At 39.9% G+C, this 15,363-nt stretch overlaps 2 protein-coding genes across 2 annotated transcripts in view; both read left to right on the top strand.

Annotated features, from left to right (window-relative positions):
* Positions 1-4,406, top strand: part of LOC103389473 (dystrophin) — a 159,323-nt gene extending 154,917 nt beyond the window's left edge. The window contains 5 exon segments of the mRNA XM_025062208.1: positions 1,280-1,438; positions 1,662-1,905; positions 2,770-2,884; positions 2,980-3,069; positions 3,990-4,406. Of these exon segments, the coding sequence (XP_024917976.1) occupies positions 1,280-1,438; positions 1,662-1,905; positions 2,770-2,884; positions 2,980-3,069; positions 3,990-4,108 (727 nt within the window). The 3' untranslated portion in view covers positions 4,109-4,406.
* Positions 4,407-7,070: 2,664 nt separating this feature from the next.
* On the top strand, positions 7,071-15,202 carry gtf3c3 (general transcription factor IIIC, polypeptide 3). The gene is made up of 18 exons (XM_008324874.3): positions 7,071-7,255; positions 7,979-8,066; positions 8,400-8,864; positions 8,942-9,133; positions 9,250-9,415; positions 9,853-10,000; positions 10,364-10,490; positions 10,666-10,766; positions 10,863-11,034; positions 11,130-11,332; positions 12,033-12,134; positions 12,329-12,461; positions 12,761-12,986; positions 13,541-13,595; positions 13,684-13,819; positions 14,029-14,153; positions 14,227-14,379; positions 14,751-15,202. Exons 1-18 carry the CDS (start codon positions 7,163-7,165, stop codon positions 14,871-14,873), a joined length of 2,808 nt encoding a protein of 935 aa, XP_008323096.1. The 5' UTR covers positions 7,071-7,162; the 3' UTR covers positions 14,874-15,202.
* Positions 15,203-15,363: the final 161 nt, after the last annotated feature.

Here is a 15,363-nt window from a genome sequence, read left to right as displayed (position 1 = left end):
CTGGTTGAGATGATATGTCCACTTGTGTGTCATTTTCCTCTTGATCTGAGCTCATCTCTGGGTTTCATTGCCTTTGTATTTTCACCTAACATCTGAAAAACTGTGACTTCACAGAGTGTTCAGACACTTTTCTTTCCACTGATCTGGTCTAAACCTGTCTGGGACACACTGAGTGAAAACATGCTCACTTTAAACACTCACCAACTTTTAACTTTTGTTCCAGGGGCAGTGTTGCCACTGAAACTGGTGTATTTTATATGTAGTGACAGGCAACGGGATTTTAAAAACCTTTCTGTCATTTTGAGATTTTTGTAAAAAAAAATTGGCTTCCAATTTGGACCAACTTCTTTTTTTCATCTTTTGACTAATTTATTTTTGTTTCTTCTTTCTGATATCTCCTCTTTGTTTTCCTACTTTCCTCATTTTTAGTTTTGTCTGGCTTTTAACACCATGTGTGAGGAAGGTAGGAAACAGGAACCATTTTACCTTCAAATAAGTGAATTTAGGGACTAAACTCTAACACACCTGTGAGGTCACTGTCAATAAACTGTACACATTTAATTTATATCATACCATGCTAATTTCTCAAGTGCTCATAATTGTACAGTATGATTGGGGATATTATGTGAAGAGTTACTAACTCAACAGTTGATAGGCCTATACTTATAATTAGTCTATACTGCAAAAAATACTTGTTTGTTAATCTGTTTACTTTTTATAGTTGTAAAAGTAGCTTTTAATCATGGATAGCATGGCTATTTGACAGCATTGCTACAAAACTAAAGCCTTGTATTTACTGCTATTGTAGATGTTTGCCTTGAAATGTAAAAGTGTTGCCGAAGAACAAGCAAACAACAAAAAACAGGCGTCTGCCAGAAATAGCCACGTTTTAGCTGTTGTCTCAAAATAGCTATGGCAATAATCAAATAATCTGATACAGATTTGATTGGACTGATTTTTGAAATAGCCCAATCATTCAGCATTAGCTGAAAGATTACTGGAGCTAGGCCATGCATACTGAAAAGTTGGCTAAAAGTAGGGGTAAATATTGCCTTAGGGAGCACATTAGCCAAACAGGATTATGAAAACACAAGTGGGGTCTAACATAGTTCAAAGTCTTCATTTAATAGTTAAAAAGTGATGTCAGATGTAGCACTTCCTGCTCAGACTCTACTTTTTTCCTGTCAGTCACTCGCTGATTTTCATTTTCTTCCTATTTGTGTTGTTGGCATATGCATTAATCACCGGTGGGTTTGCGTTTGTGCGTGCGTGTCTGCAGCGATGACGAGCACATGTTGATCCAGCACTACTGCCAGTCTCTGAACCAAGGCTCTCCTCTCAGCCAGCCCCGCAGCCCGGCCCAGATTCTCATCTCCATGGAGTCAGAGGAGAAGGGAGAGCTGGAGAGAGTTCTCACTGACCTGGAGCAGGAGAACAGGTCAGTGAATGCATTAAGCTGCTGTATGTTTTGACCATTTCAGTTTATTATTACAGGGTAGGGGGAAACTTTTTTTAAATTTCTTTTAACAACATTGATGTTTCTGTAAAATTGATGTTGCATCTTTGAATGAGTAAAAATGCTACAGAAAAACAAGTTCAAATACAGTTTTGCGTTTGAGTGTTCATCTGGTGACCTGATGTGTCTGTTGCCTCTGCTGCAGGAAGCTGCAGGCTGAGTATGATCGTCTGAAGAAGGCCCATGACAGGAAAGGCCTGTCTCCACTGCCGTCCCCACCAGAAATGCTCCCGGTGTCTCCGCAGAGTGCACGCGACGCTGAACTCATAGCTGAAGCCAAACTGCTGCGACAGCACAAAGGTCGTCTGGAGGCCAGAATGCAGATCCTGGAAGATCACAACAAACAGTTGGAGTCGCAGCTGCACAGGCTGAGGCAGCTGCTGGAGCAGGTACAGAATCTACATACTGATCAACTCCATGTCAAACAGGTGGAATGTGTGTGGGAAACACCTTAAGGCTGCAATGACGTGTCATGTAATAGCGAGGGAGCACGACTAGAGGGTAATTAGATTTAGCTAAAGTCACACCTAATAATTGACCAACACTGGGAGAAAACAGCAAAAATAACCTTACCTTTTACAGAAAACTAGAAAATAGCCAAACCATTACATACGGCTAGGACAGAGATAGCAACAAAAACTTGGAGGAAGGTTAACTAAGAGATTTAGACACGAAGTAACAAGATATAACTGAATTACTGAATAATGGCTACATAGCTACATATTAAAAAGTAAAAAGAGCCAAGAGTAACTATAGGGGAAACATGGGTAGTCAGCGTACTGAATTGCCATTTTCACAAAAGCGAAAAGTTAGGGTAGTGGTTTTCAACCTTGGGATAGTGACCCCAGATGGGGCGCCCTGTATGTCTAGCACTTGATAAAAAAAAAACTAAAATAATAAAAAAATTATAATTCTACTGTTATTATTTTTCTTCAAAATGGGGTCACAAGCCAAAAAAGTTTTGGAACCAGTGGGCTAGGGCCTCAGTGTAGGGTATGAACACAGTACTAGTACTCATGTTAGAAAGAGTAACATGTTTATTTACTGTAAACAAACTTGACACATGATGCCAAAAGGTGGAATAAAGATTTACAGAATTTTCCAGAATAACTTTAATGCAGGGCTATATACATATATATATATATACAGGAAATACAGGACAGTGAGCAGCTGGATGTGTCTTCTTGGTGGCCTGTAATGGCTGCTGGTCTCTTTGTTATTGAACGGTGTGTGTGTTTATGTGTGTGTGTCAGACGGACTCCAAGGTGAACGGCACCGCTCTGTCCTCTCCGTCCACTTCATCTCAGCGTTCAGACTCCTCCTTCCCTCTTCTCCGTGTGGCTGCCAGCCAGACCACTGACACAATGGGTAACACTGACACACACACACACACACACACACACACACTCAAGCACAGAAAGTAGCATGGAAAAAGGTTCAATCCTGGCTCCTTCCTCTTTCAGGTGACGATGAACTCTCCAGCCCTTCCCAAGATCCCTCAGGGCTGGAAGAAGTGATGGAACAGCTCAACAACTCCTTCCCACACAGCCAGGGTAGGAAAGAGAACAAACAGAACATGACAACACGGGAACTTTGATCAATCTGTGTCTCAGACGTTGGTGGTTCTTTCATTTCAACCCTTCTTCTTTCCTTCCTGTTTTTCCTTCCTCTCCTCTGCCCTGTCCTCTCCTTTTCTCCCTGGTCCAGGACTGAGAAGGGGACACCCCTAACAGGTGAGTGTCTCACCTCCCTTTTCTGCCTTTTTCTCTCCACCCTCCTGTTGCACCACAGTTGATTCTGGCCTTAAGGTCGGTTCTTGGTGTTTAGAGTTATACACCAACACAGTTTTTGTCCTAAAAAGTAGGGTTTGAGAAGCTACACATATTAGCAAATGTAATAAAAAACACTCTTGCTATTATTATACAACATAATACTAATATTATGATTAATTCATTGTTTATTCATTGATTGTTTTGGTCTAATGAAATGATGACCATGTTTCTATGCCAATCCAGATTAGTGCACCAAGTGTGTCGTGTTTTAATCATAATTAAATATATATATATTATTAATATTTAGTTGATGAACTAGACATTCCTGTTGACCCACATGTGGGTTCCTGACCTTAATGTTACAGCTCTGTTGAGGAACCCTATGAATGTCTGAGCACATGTTCATAGAACATGGCTTGTCATTTTTTGCTACTTTTTGGGGAAGGTTTTGGAGTTGTTCTTTTTCTGTGGTAGATTTTCTAGGTAGCTTAGCGTGCGTCATCCAGCTGGCATCTTCTGCCCTACACGTAAATCACCAGCTGCATCGTCGACTTTTAGTATTCATGAAATGGCAGATTTTGAGACACCTTTTGTTTGTTTGTTTGTTTGTTTGTGTGACCAGCTCTTAGATATATTTGTATTATCAAGGCAAGAAAATCATCAACTTTTACTGAGTTCATTGTGTCTCTGTCTCTGTGCAGGTCCTAGTATCGGCAGTCTCTTCCACATGGCTGATGATCTGGGCCGTGCCATGGAGTCACTGGTTAGCGTGATGACAGATGAGCAGAGCGCCGAACAGCACGAGGCCCTGCCCTTCTGACCTTTCGACCATCTGACATGGTCCCCTCCCTCCCTCCCACCTTTCTTCTTTACCCTACAGCATGCTTTTTTCTAGTCAAAACAACTGGATTGATAAAACATAGTTTACAGAGAAAATACTTAATGTCTATTTTTGTGAAGCATTGCGGTTCCAACAATGACTTAAAAGGAAAAAATATATATATATAACTTGTAGAGTTCAGTAGTTTCTTAAAAAATGTCCTGAGGTCGTTTTATTATATTGACAGAGGCAGGTTTTTAAACTTCTATGCAACTGTATAAAATAAACAGAGTTGGAGGGAGGGAGGGGTGGGGGGAGGGCTCTCTTTTTAAAATTGGGTGAAACACAGACGTTTGTATGATTGTAATCATAAGGGTGCTTCAATAACAGTGTACACGAAGGTCATGGTATTACAGACTTCAGTAAATGAGACTGTGTGTGTGGGTGTGTTTATGTACGATTGTGTGTGTGTGTGTGTGTGTGTGTCTTGATCTCAGCCCTGAATCCCAGTTTGTTTTTCTTTAGCTTCTACACCTCATGTTGAAGTTTTCATTTATCTGTCCTCCTCCCTTTTTCTCAGTCTGAGCTTCTCAAGAGTTTTCCGTCTCATTTCAGCTCAGTCATTTCAGCTCAGTGTACTGTGTGCATGAGCACATGTTGAGGTCACTACTGCCTGTTCAACAACTCCATCTCACTTTGGATTTTGTCCTTTAGGGAAATTATTTTTTTTATTATTCCCTGCTCTAAAGTGAGTGTAAAAATGGCTTAAAATAAAATTAGTCACAATGGCAAAGAATAGCCAAAACAGGGTGAAGAGTTCCCTCCTTAAACCTGACACAATCAGAGTAACTGAAACTGGCTATAAGTCTATAAGTTGGCAAACTAAAAAAACACTTAAATGAGGAGAATTAAGTTAAATTGTCTTCAAATTAAAACTTTCCTAAAAGATTTCTAAAATCATGTTCTTTTTATTAATTATTCAAAATAGCTTGTCACCTAACTTACCTATGCCAAATTTTATCCAGGAATTGGTCAAGAGTCTACTGTTCTCCGCTGTTGGATGGCTTAAGTTATAAAGGTTCAAAATCAATTCATTTGGGACTCATTGTCATTGTTGTCCAAACTGATTTTAGGAATAAATCTTAACTTCTTTGACTTTTTAAAAACTGCATCTACATCGTAGAAAAGGCTTCTAGACAGTTTCAGGTACAACACAGAAGAAGAAGAAAGTCTTGAGTCACTGATCGTGCATACAGTACACTTTGTCATCTGTATGAGTGGACAGCTTCTTCAATCAGTTAGTCGAGTCTGATATTGTTTTGCATTAGAATTTGAAATCAAACACTTGTAAGAACGTGACAGAAGCTCTACCTCGTGTTCATTTTCCTATTCTGATGTAGGTGGCCGCTTCACTACTGTACTTGACCCTGCGGTCTCCTGGAACCGATCAGTGTCTGACTGTCGTGTCAGACGTCCTGCTCACTGTACACTGTAAAACAGAGACGTTTGGTCAGAACCTAAAGTGGTTCTTTATTATATCGTCACAGAGGAATTGTTACTGCTTTTTTTTCTTTTAGAAGATCTATATTCGTGCTTCTGAGAACCACTGGTCAGCCTGGGAATCTTCTAACATTATCAATAACTGATTGATTGTCCTACAGTTAAAATGGCACAGTAAAATAATGTGAAATCTCAAGTACTTCATTGTTTAATTAGTACTGATGGGTTCCATTAAAGTTTTCTTAACAGCAGCTGTAATCAAGCTGTGTTTGAATAACAGTTTCATTCAAATTTGATGCTTAAAAAAACTTTTTTAAAAAGTCCTTCAAAGATTTCTTTAGTTTTCCAGGATCTTGTGATCAACATGTTTGATGGACTGTAATGTTTTTTCAGCAGTGCAGGACTCTCCAGTCTGAACCATGGTAATTCAAAACAAGTAACATTTAACACTAATCAAATGTATAAATAAAACGTGCACTACTGGCCATTTTGGAATTTACTAGATATGTTTTCTGTGTGGAGAATGCATTTATCCTACTTGTTTTAAAGTGCTATGTTCTGTTGATGAAACATTAGCTTTTTGTGCTGTGTGAGGTGTTGTGACAGCGTGTGTGGCTCAGAGAAGTTCAATCTTCTTTAACAGAGGTGATATCACATTCATACAGCAGGAAACGGGAGGTTTTGGTTGTTGGTCTAGACACTGAATTCATATTTGTTTGTTCAATCTTTTTTTGTGTGTGTGTTTTCAGTTCTAACATTTGGTTCAACGTGGCATCATCTTTTGGAAAAACACATCAGTACTTCACAACATATCAGACTCCACCAAATATATGCCTTACTACTGTATTATAAAATGCTTTACTGTATATCAATAAAGCACGCAGTTATGTTGATATGACTCAGCTTTCTGTTTTTGTGTTCTCATGGTTAATTACTGTTGCAGGTACAGTAACTTTGGCTGAAAACCACTACAACTCCAATGTTAAAATAGACAGTTTACTCTATGTAATGAACAGACATTACATATGTCAGCAGCTGCTTTGGTCATTTCTTAATATTTCTTTATTTAATAATTTTAACAATACTGTATCCATGTGATTTTGTTAACAAATGCAGCATATATGTTACCTTTCCAAAGGTTGACAATAATCTACACCATAATTGTACATATAATACATTTAATTTTTGTATTCCCTGCCACATTGCTGTTTATTTTGGATTCTAAGAAGAATTAAGAATGCATTCTTTATAAAAAAATAAAGAAAACTAATAATATATATGTTATATATATGTTATATATATTAGGGGGGACTGAAGTAAACAATTCATGCCCTCTTTGTTTTTTCTCTATTGCAAAACATGCAGTAACACGGGCCAACCCCCTGTTGTGTTGTTCTACTAGTTCACCACTAGATGTCGGTAACAAAACGTTATTGGCTATTCCAACTCGGAAGTGTACGCTGTTGACGTAAAGGCGGAAGTTGCTTGTTTTGATTGCTTTACATCTCACCCCATGTGTTGTCGCTGTAACGGTCTGTGGAGCTTCAGAGGACCATGTCGGGGTTCAGCGCGGAGCTCATCGACTACTTGGAGGGTCGCATTACATTTGAAGAGTTTGACAGAAGACGGGATGAGAGAAAAGCAAAGGTAAAAGTCGTTAAATGTTTTTCTTAGAAGTCTTTGTGTTTGTGCTATTACCAACTGGAGCTAATGTGGTAATCGTTAGCTTTAATTATCTACCAAATAATAAAGGTTTACCCATAATGAGCATTTGACGGTGTAAAGGTATTCCCGTTTTTGTTTTTTTTTGGGGGGGAGGGGGGGGGGGTTGTTGTTTTTATGTCTCTTGTTCGATACAGAAGCAAATGAAAAACGTCTGTTAAACAGTTATTTTATGCCAGTCACCGAGTTTAAAACAGATTAATGTAAGTCGTGTCACGTATATTTTTAATTTAACTGTTTGGATACTAAACGTAGAAAGTTGTGTCCAAACTTGAAGCCAGGAATAGCTGGTTAAATGATAACAACGGTCTGCATATTGCGAAACAATTACCCCTTAATTAAAAAGTAAAAAGTGGTCCTAGAAATAAGGAAACTTAAGCAAACCTACCTAAAACTACTAAAAATAACTAGGTAACTGCTGCAATAGCTAAAGGCTTCAAATACTTTAGCAGAAGAACTCTATTAAATGTAAAATACTAAATAAATACAAAATACTTAAATAAATACTTTAAAACCAGGCAAAACAAAGGTTAAAAGTCAAACCATAAAAAAGCTAAATTTGTCTGAAAGAAAGAAAAATTAAAGATTTCATCCTGAATTCAAATGAATTAAAATGTTGCGTGTGTGTTTTTTTTCTTTTCTTTTCAGGAGTCTGCGCTCTCTGCTGTAGATGTGAAAGATTATGATGATGATGCTCAGCCTTCTACCTCAGCACACGTCTCAGCAAGGACACAAGGTACATTTACATATGAATGTAATTGAATTTAAATAGATATCCTCTCAGTAGCAGAGTTAGGCTGTTCCAGTTTTAAGTCTTCAAAGTGTTGTTTTTTTATTTGGTGATCTTGTTATTAACCACAGAGGAAAATAAAGACTTACAGCGACTGTTTGGTGTCGTTGGTTAATTCATCACATGACTATATAAAAAGTAATCTGACTTTGTCCAGTTTGCTGCCACTGATGTGAAGGCAAGGGTAGTTGGAACAACTTATTAATATCTGAATATATTCATCAAGTTCACTTTATTGACCGAGTGATTTTTATTTATTTTGCGTTTGTGTGATTACAGAAGAGGGCGTAAGTCCAAGTGTCCAACTGGTGTTTGACTCCATGCTGGGAGAAACCTCACAAACCGTCTCTTCTGGAGAGGAAGAGGAGGACGAAGATGATGACGATGAAGATGACGATGAAGAAGAGGACAGCTTGAGTTACGTTGATGATAAAGATGATGAGGATTACAAGATGGAGGAGGAGGAGGAGGAAATGGTGAAGAAGGGCCCGACGGAGAAAAAGAGTAAAAAAAAAGCAGGTACGGGGAAGCAGACAGAGAAGGAGGTAGAAGACCCAACAGTTGGTGACATCTTCGCACTGGAGATGGAGCTCAACAGGAAAAGCAAGAAGATCATGAAGGAGCGGCGCCATCGCAGTAAGCTGCCTCGAGCGCTCCGAGGCCTGATGGGAGAAGCCAACATCCGCTACGCCAGAGGAGACAAAGACGACGCCATTGTGATGTGTATGGAGATCATTAGACAGGGTATGTTGCCAAGATGATCTAATGAAGCAAGACATGATATTGAAGGATTAACTAAAAAAGAAAAACTCTTTCTGCAGCTCCACTGGCCTACGAGCCTTTCTCCACGTTGGCCATGATCTATGAGGATGACGGCCACATGGACAAAGCTCTGCAGTTCAGCTTGATCGCTGCTCACCTCAATCCCTCTGACTGTGATGAGTGGATCAGACTGGCAGAGCTGTCGCTGGAGCAGGACAACATCCGCCAGGCCATTGTCTGCTACTCCAAAGGTTCTCATGACATATTTGTACATTATTTTCTCTCCAACCTAAAGTGGAAAGCAGTTGAAAGCAAATGATGACATGGGAAAAGCTTTTTATTGTTTTTTTTTTTTTCTTCCTTGCAGCCATTAAGTATGACCCAACTAACGTGCGCTACCTGTGGGAACGCTCCAGCCTCCAAATGCGAGTTGGAGACCACAAGCAGTGCATGGACGGCTACCGCAGGATCCTGTCCCTGCTGCCACAGGAGGATGGAGAACACTTCATGCAACTGTCCAAGGACATGGCCAAGTAAGTGTGATTTTCATCAGCTTATTTAGCCAAGCGACAAAAAAGACAAACCTAGTGACTTTCATTCTGCTTTGCGCCAAGGCCAAACTCCACCTCTACAGGTTTTTCCTACATCTACTCTACATTCCTCTTTCACCACAAATTACAGCCATGCAGACATCATGGTCCATGGAGCCTCCTGTCTGACCTCATCTGTCAACCTGTCCATCAACATAGCAAACAAAAAGGGGCTCAGAGCTGATGCCTGATGCTACCCTCACCCTTGCTTTGAACCCATCTGTCACTCGGACAGCACACTAACCTCTGTCTCGTGGCCTTGTACATGTCTCATACTGAACTACAGTTCCCTAAACCCCCATTCATATTCTTAGATGTTTATTCTGAGGCCTTTTGTTACGTTATATATGAGTTTTTTTATTTGTGTGTTTCCCATTTAGGAGCTATTATGAAAGTAATGACATGGCCTCAGCTCTGAGTGTGATCGAGGAAGCTCTGGCACGACACCCCACGCTGGTCAGCGATGATTTTATCAACATGGCGGCTGAACTTTACATCTCTAGTCATCAGTACAGCAAAGCTATGAAGGTATAAAGCATTTTTAAAATGTCAATCACCTTTAGAACCTGATAGTTCAAGGCCAAAAGTCTCATCCAACAGGACGTCTTCATCTAACATCAGCCTGAAGACTTATTTACCTAAATTCAGTCTAAGTAGACAAAATTCAAATTCAAATAGCCTCCAGATCCTAAAACCGTATTTAATATATTGACAGATATAAGAATGACTTATAGTGAGCAGAAAAATAGCCTCAATGATGTAAAAAAAATTAAATTAACAAAACAATTATCATTGTGTAACCAGCTCTGCTGCAGTTCATGTCCTGATATTGCTGTAACGAAAATGTTGTTATTGTTCCATGAGTTGTACAAGTGTTCTTTTGTTTTCTAGGTCTTGATCCAGTTTGCAGGTGTTACTGTGGTCAGGGATGCACAGTCACAGGAGGTTTCTGTTAAAGAGGATATGACACAGGAGCAGCAGGAGAACGCGGGAGGCTCTACGACTGAAGAGGAGAACAGTGAGTTTGTCAAAGGCTAAGTTGCAGATTCAGATTGAGCCAAAAGTTTATTATTACTTTGTTCAAAACACAGAAACTGTTAAAAGTAAATGCCTCAGAGTTGAAGTCAGTATTGGAGTGGAATAAATATCTATGAATATAAAACGTTTCCTGCTGTGTTTGTCTGTCTGTCCAGGTGAAGTTAAAAGTATCCAAGTTCCAGACTCTGTACCAGTGGACCTAAAGGCCAAACTGATAGTTTGTCTCATACATCTCCACTCCTACACACCTGTGGAGGTACTACATATACATATTAATAAAGTAATGTAGCTTCCTTAAATGACAACAACAGCTGCTTTGACCTTGAAGCACTTTGTGTCAACTCTGTTATAGAACCTGGTGTCATCACTGATGGAGCAGAGTGCAGAGGACATTGGTGACCTGTACCTGGACGTAGGTGAGGCCTTCCTGGAAGAGGGCGAGTACATGTCTGCTCTGCCTCTGATGTCTGCGCTGGTCATATCAGAAAAGTACAATCTGGCAGTGGTTTGGCTCCGACACGCAGGTGAGGCCAACACTGTGGTACTGCCACTCCTTCCTTTGTACATGAAGAATGCTTTCAAGTTGTCATTAATGCCATCGTTTTCCCCGTCCTTACAGAATGTCTGAAGGCACTGGGCCACGTAGAGGCGGCAGCAGAAAGTTATATCAACGTGGTGAAGATGGCCCCGCAGCACCTAGAGGCCCGGCTCACGTTGGCCACCATACAGCAGCAGCTGGGTCGACCTGATCGAGCTCTCAAGGCCCTGGAGTCCATGTATGACAGTGAAACGCTCTCACAGGACTCGTCGGCTGCACAGAAGGCACTGAGCACTCTTCTCTGGTTGTGTCTGTCTGTAGGCCTGTGACCATAACACATTCTGCTGGACGATATATTATCCCACAAATTATTGCAGATAAATATTATCGTCAAATTAACCACTAATGTAAAACTGATATAATAATAATAACAAAGTACACAAATGCAACAAACCTATATTTCTCAACTATATATATATATGTGTGTATATATATATATATATATATATATATATCTTTTACAATGTAGCACACCACACTTTCTGAGAATGGCACATTTTATTCCATTCCGTTTGTATTTGCTTTGTTGACAAACGCCACAGTGAGTGTTGTTTGTTGGGACAAAAGCTCTTCATCTGGAGGTGCAGTTTTTTTTCCCCCCACTGGGAAAACTAGGTCAGTGTAGCTGCCCTGCCTCCCCCCACACAGAGTGGTTGACTGACAAGAGGGTTCACTCCATGCGTCTGTTACTCATATGGATGGCCCAGGTGCTGAGGCCGATGCACAGAGTGATCCCTCCTGTCGTGTTTGGAGAGGAGAAAACAAACACACATGCACTTGCAAAGTTATCAAGGCTGGCAAAAATGTTTAGCTCATTTTCATTTATCCTGTGATTATTGGACTTATTGATTATGGTACCAGGCCTATCTGTGTGTGTGTGTGTTTGAATGTGTCACTCAATCTATACTGATGCTGTGTTTGTAGGAACTGAAGCTCCTTCTTCATCGGTCAACGCTGCTGAAGACTCAGGGCCAAACACAGGACTACCTGGATGCTATGATAACAATGCTCTCCATGCTGCTGAAGGTAACACACACACTCACTCAATGAAATAAGGATCCTGCTACTTTAGAAAAGACGCTATCTGGCCCTCAAATTGAAAATAAAGAACGGGAACCTTATTTTAAGCCTCAATCAGCCGGACACCATCTGACTAAATGTTTCTTGTTTTAACTGTAATCTGACTAACCATCTAACCATTGACTTTGGTTGATTGATAGGTGGCTATGCAGCGGGCAAAAGTGTGTGTTCGTTCTGTCATCATCTCAGGTGAAACTCACCTGAGGTTGGTACAAGCCAGTGACACTGTGCCGGAAATTGATGACCATGTCGCCGCATATCTGGACAATACTGGTGGGTGTGGTATTTTCAGCAGTTCTGTATTGTGTTCTGTAAAGTGGATGATGTCAACTCGCTTTTTGTAGTAAAACTGCAGATTGTATAAATCACTAAATGGCAAACCAAAAGAAACATGTGTTTATTTGAATTTAGACTGCTGAAAAATCCCAAAAGTATGTAGTAGCAACACAGTATAAAATAGAAAACATTTCTTACACTTCAACAAGTTAAAATAGAAAAATATGATGTAGGAACCTAATAAATAACTTAAAATTATTCTCACCTTCTTCTCGTCCTTCCATCTCTTGGCTTAGGCAAAACCAATGTTCTGTCCAAAGAGGATTGGTGGCAGCTGCTGGTCAGCTGTATGCTGACCCTGAGTGAGGTGCAGCGCTACAAGGAGACTAACCTGCTGGTGGAATCTGCCATGGAGTTCTATTCCTTTTATGACAACAAGCCCAAGAGAAAGGAGCTGGAGTTTTTCGGCCTGTCTGCCACCATCCTGGACCGCAACTACTACAAAGCCTACAACTACATCAGGTGGGTCAATGCTGCCAGGTGTCCAGGGCAAGAAACACCCCTGCTGGGGACTCTAAGCTATTGCAAGTTTAATTTTTGATTAAATGTTACTTGTGCCATGAGTGTGAAAATATGCACTGATTTTTAATTTGATTTCAATTTCGGACTAACACAGATTGGAGATGGCGAAATACTGTTTATTCTTATTACTTTTATGTGGCGTTTTCTTGCAGCAGCCAAGTGAAGCCAGGCTTCCTCACTTTTTTCAGAATATAACCATCATTTAATAAAAACACACGTCTTCTTTTCTCTCCAAAGAGGGTCTTTTGATGTGTGAAACAGTGGCCCTCATGGTGGAAACATGGTGCTGCACTCTGTTGTCTGTGAGGAGGTCAAGCTGAGTTGGCTTAGCCTCACCACACCACATGATGAGACCCATTATTGAATGGTTGAGAAGGTGTCTAATTTAGGCACTATAGTTGTCATTTCTTTAAAAGGAAGTAACAATGTTGTAAAAATGTATTCATTCATGCTTTTAAAGTTGTTTGAAATGTAAATAAAACTGTTCTCTGCAGGTTAATGCTGATTGAAAATGTGGATGTGCCTCAGTTGTGGAACATTTTCAACCAGGTGGGTCACTTTCTCTCACCCCAAAAAAATATAGCACTCTCTGTCTTATGTTCTTGAATCTGAGATTCTTTTGTCCTGCCTTCTCCAGCTGACAATGAGGTCTCAGCACCAACGTCATCATCGATTCTGTCTACGTATGCTGATCAAACACCCAAACAACCATGCCCTGTGTGTCCTATGTGGGCACAACGCTATGGTCTCAGGAAGCTTCAAACATGCTTTGGGTACAAACACACACACTCTCGTACACTTGGTGTGAACGCAGCTTAAGACATGGTCTAAAATAATCATCTGTGGTGAGAAAGGACTGGTCAGGAAGGAGACTGGTAGCAAGTATCTCAAGTGCTAGTTACATTTAGGGTGTTCTGTTAAACTACAAGGTTTGGATATAATAAGGAGCTTCATTTGTTAATATGAAGTGATGTTTTCTCAGTCCAATACATTCAGGCCTTCCAGAGTCACTCAGACGACCCACTGTACAGCCTGTTTGTGGGTCTCACCTTCTTCCACATGGCTTCTCAGAAGTACGTAACCAAGCGACACGTCCTCGTGATTCAGGTAGTGTTTCTTCAGTTTGTCATTAAAGTCATACCTCACTCTGTCAAACTTGTAACAAGATGTGTGTTTTCAGGGTTTTTCCTTTCTGTGGCGATACCTGGAGCTGCGTGGAGAGTGTCAGGAGAGCTTTTATAACCTGGGCAGAGCGCTCCATCAGATGGGCCTCACACATTTGGCCATTCATTACTACCACAAGGCCCTGGGGCTTCCCGCTAAGAAACTGGAGGTATTCTAAGTATATATAATGTATCTCCAATATAATGAACAGACAAGAAGAACTCAAGAAGAACAAGAAGTAACATTTAACTTTACTTTGTGTTACTCTGGTGTCTAAAAATGCAGCAGGCAGTGCACCCTTTTGAAAGTGATGCACTCTGGAAAACGACTTGTCCGGTTCTCTGTTTTATATGGTAGATCAATAAAATAGTGGAGTTGTACATGCAGAACTTTATGGTACATGTTGTTCCACCACAGAGAGTTGTACTTACCTGTACCTTTTGAATTTAAACCTTTTTTCTTCCTTCTCTCTCCTTTGGATGCTGCTGAATGGACACTGATATTTCTTCATAACGTTTTTCTTGCCTATGCCACCTCCAGGGTATCCCTGATGACCAGGTGGATCTGACACGGGAGATCGCCTTCAACCTGTCACTCATCTATCAGGCCAGCGGGAACATCGAGATGTCACGGCAGATGATCAACACCTACTGCATAGTTTAAAATTAGATTAAAAACCACTGTTTTTCTTACTCAGTTTTATTTCCTGTACTGTAGAAATTTTTTTCCAGTATTTATTTAATTTAATTCTATGCAAATGTAATGTACAGTTGAAGTTGTACAGCAGGGATATTTTTGTATGTACATTGTAGTTTATGTATAGATTTGTATAATTATGTACAAAGTATCTGAGACTTATAGTAGTTTTAAGTATTTAAAATTCACAATATTGTTAAAATGCTTATTACCATTAGTTGTTGCTTAAGTTTGTAGAAATATTTGTAAATATTATTTTTGTTAAATAAAAATATTCAGGAAAATACTTTAGAGTATTTATTTTGTTTTCTACTGACATTTTTAATTTATACAGTAACATAAAACTATAATGACCTGTTTAACTGTATGTGACGTGTAACTCTTCACTTAATAGTTTAAACATGTTGTGGCCTCCAGTCAGAGTAAGAAACATTTTTAAATATTGCACCATGGTACA

Source organism: Cynoglossus semilaevis, chromosome 14 (genome assembly GCF_000523025.1).
Source record: "Cynoglossus semilaevis isolate Cse_v1.0 chromosome 14, Cse_v1.0, whole genome shotgun sequence".
Lineage (NCBI taxonomy): Eukaryota > Metazoa > Chordata > Actinopteri > Pleuronectiformes > Cynoglossidae > Cynoglossus > Cynoglossus semilaevis.
The sequence above is the reverse complement of the archived record's forward strand: the minus strand, read 5'-3'. Positions and strand labels throughout refer to the sequence as shown.

Excerpts from the sequence above, each read along its gene's own strand:
- gtf3c3 (XM_008324874.3), top strand. The coding sequence starts at position 7,163 with ATGTCGGGGTTCAGCGCGGAGCTCATCGACTACTTGGAGGGTCGCATT. Across the intron at positions 7,256-7,978 it reads GGGATGAGAGAAAAGCAAAG|GAGTCTGCGCTCTCTGCTGT; the intron begins GTAAAAGTCGTT and ends TTTTCTTTTCAG. Across the intron at positions 11,333-12,032 it reads ACTCGTCGGCTGCACAGAAG|GAACTGAAGCTCCTTCTTCA; the intron begins GCACTGAGCACT and ends CTGTGTTTGTAG.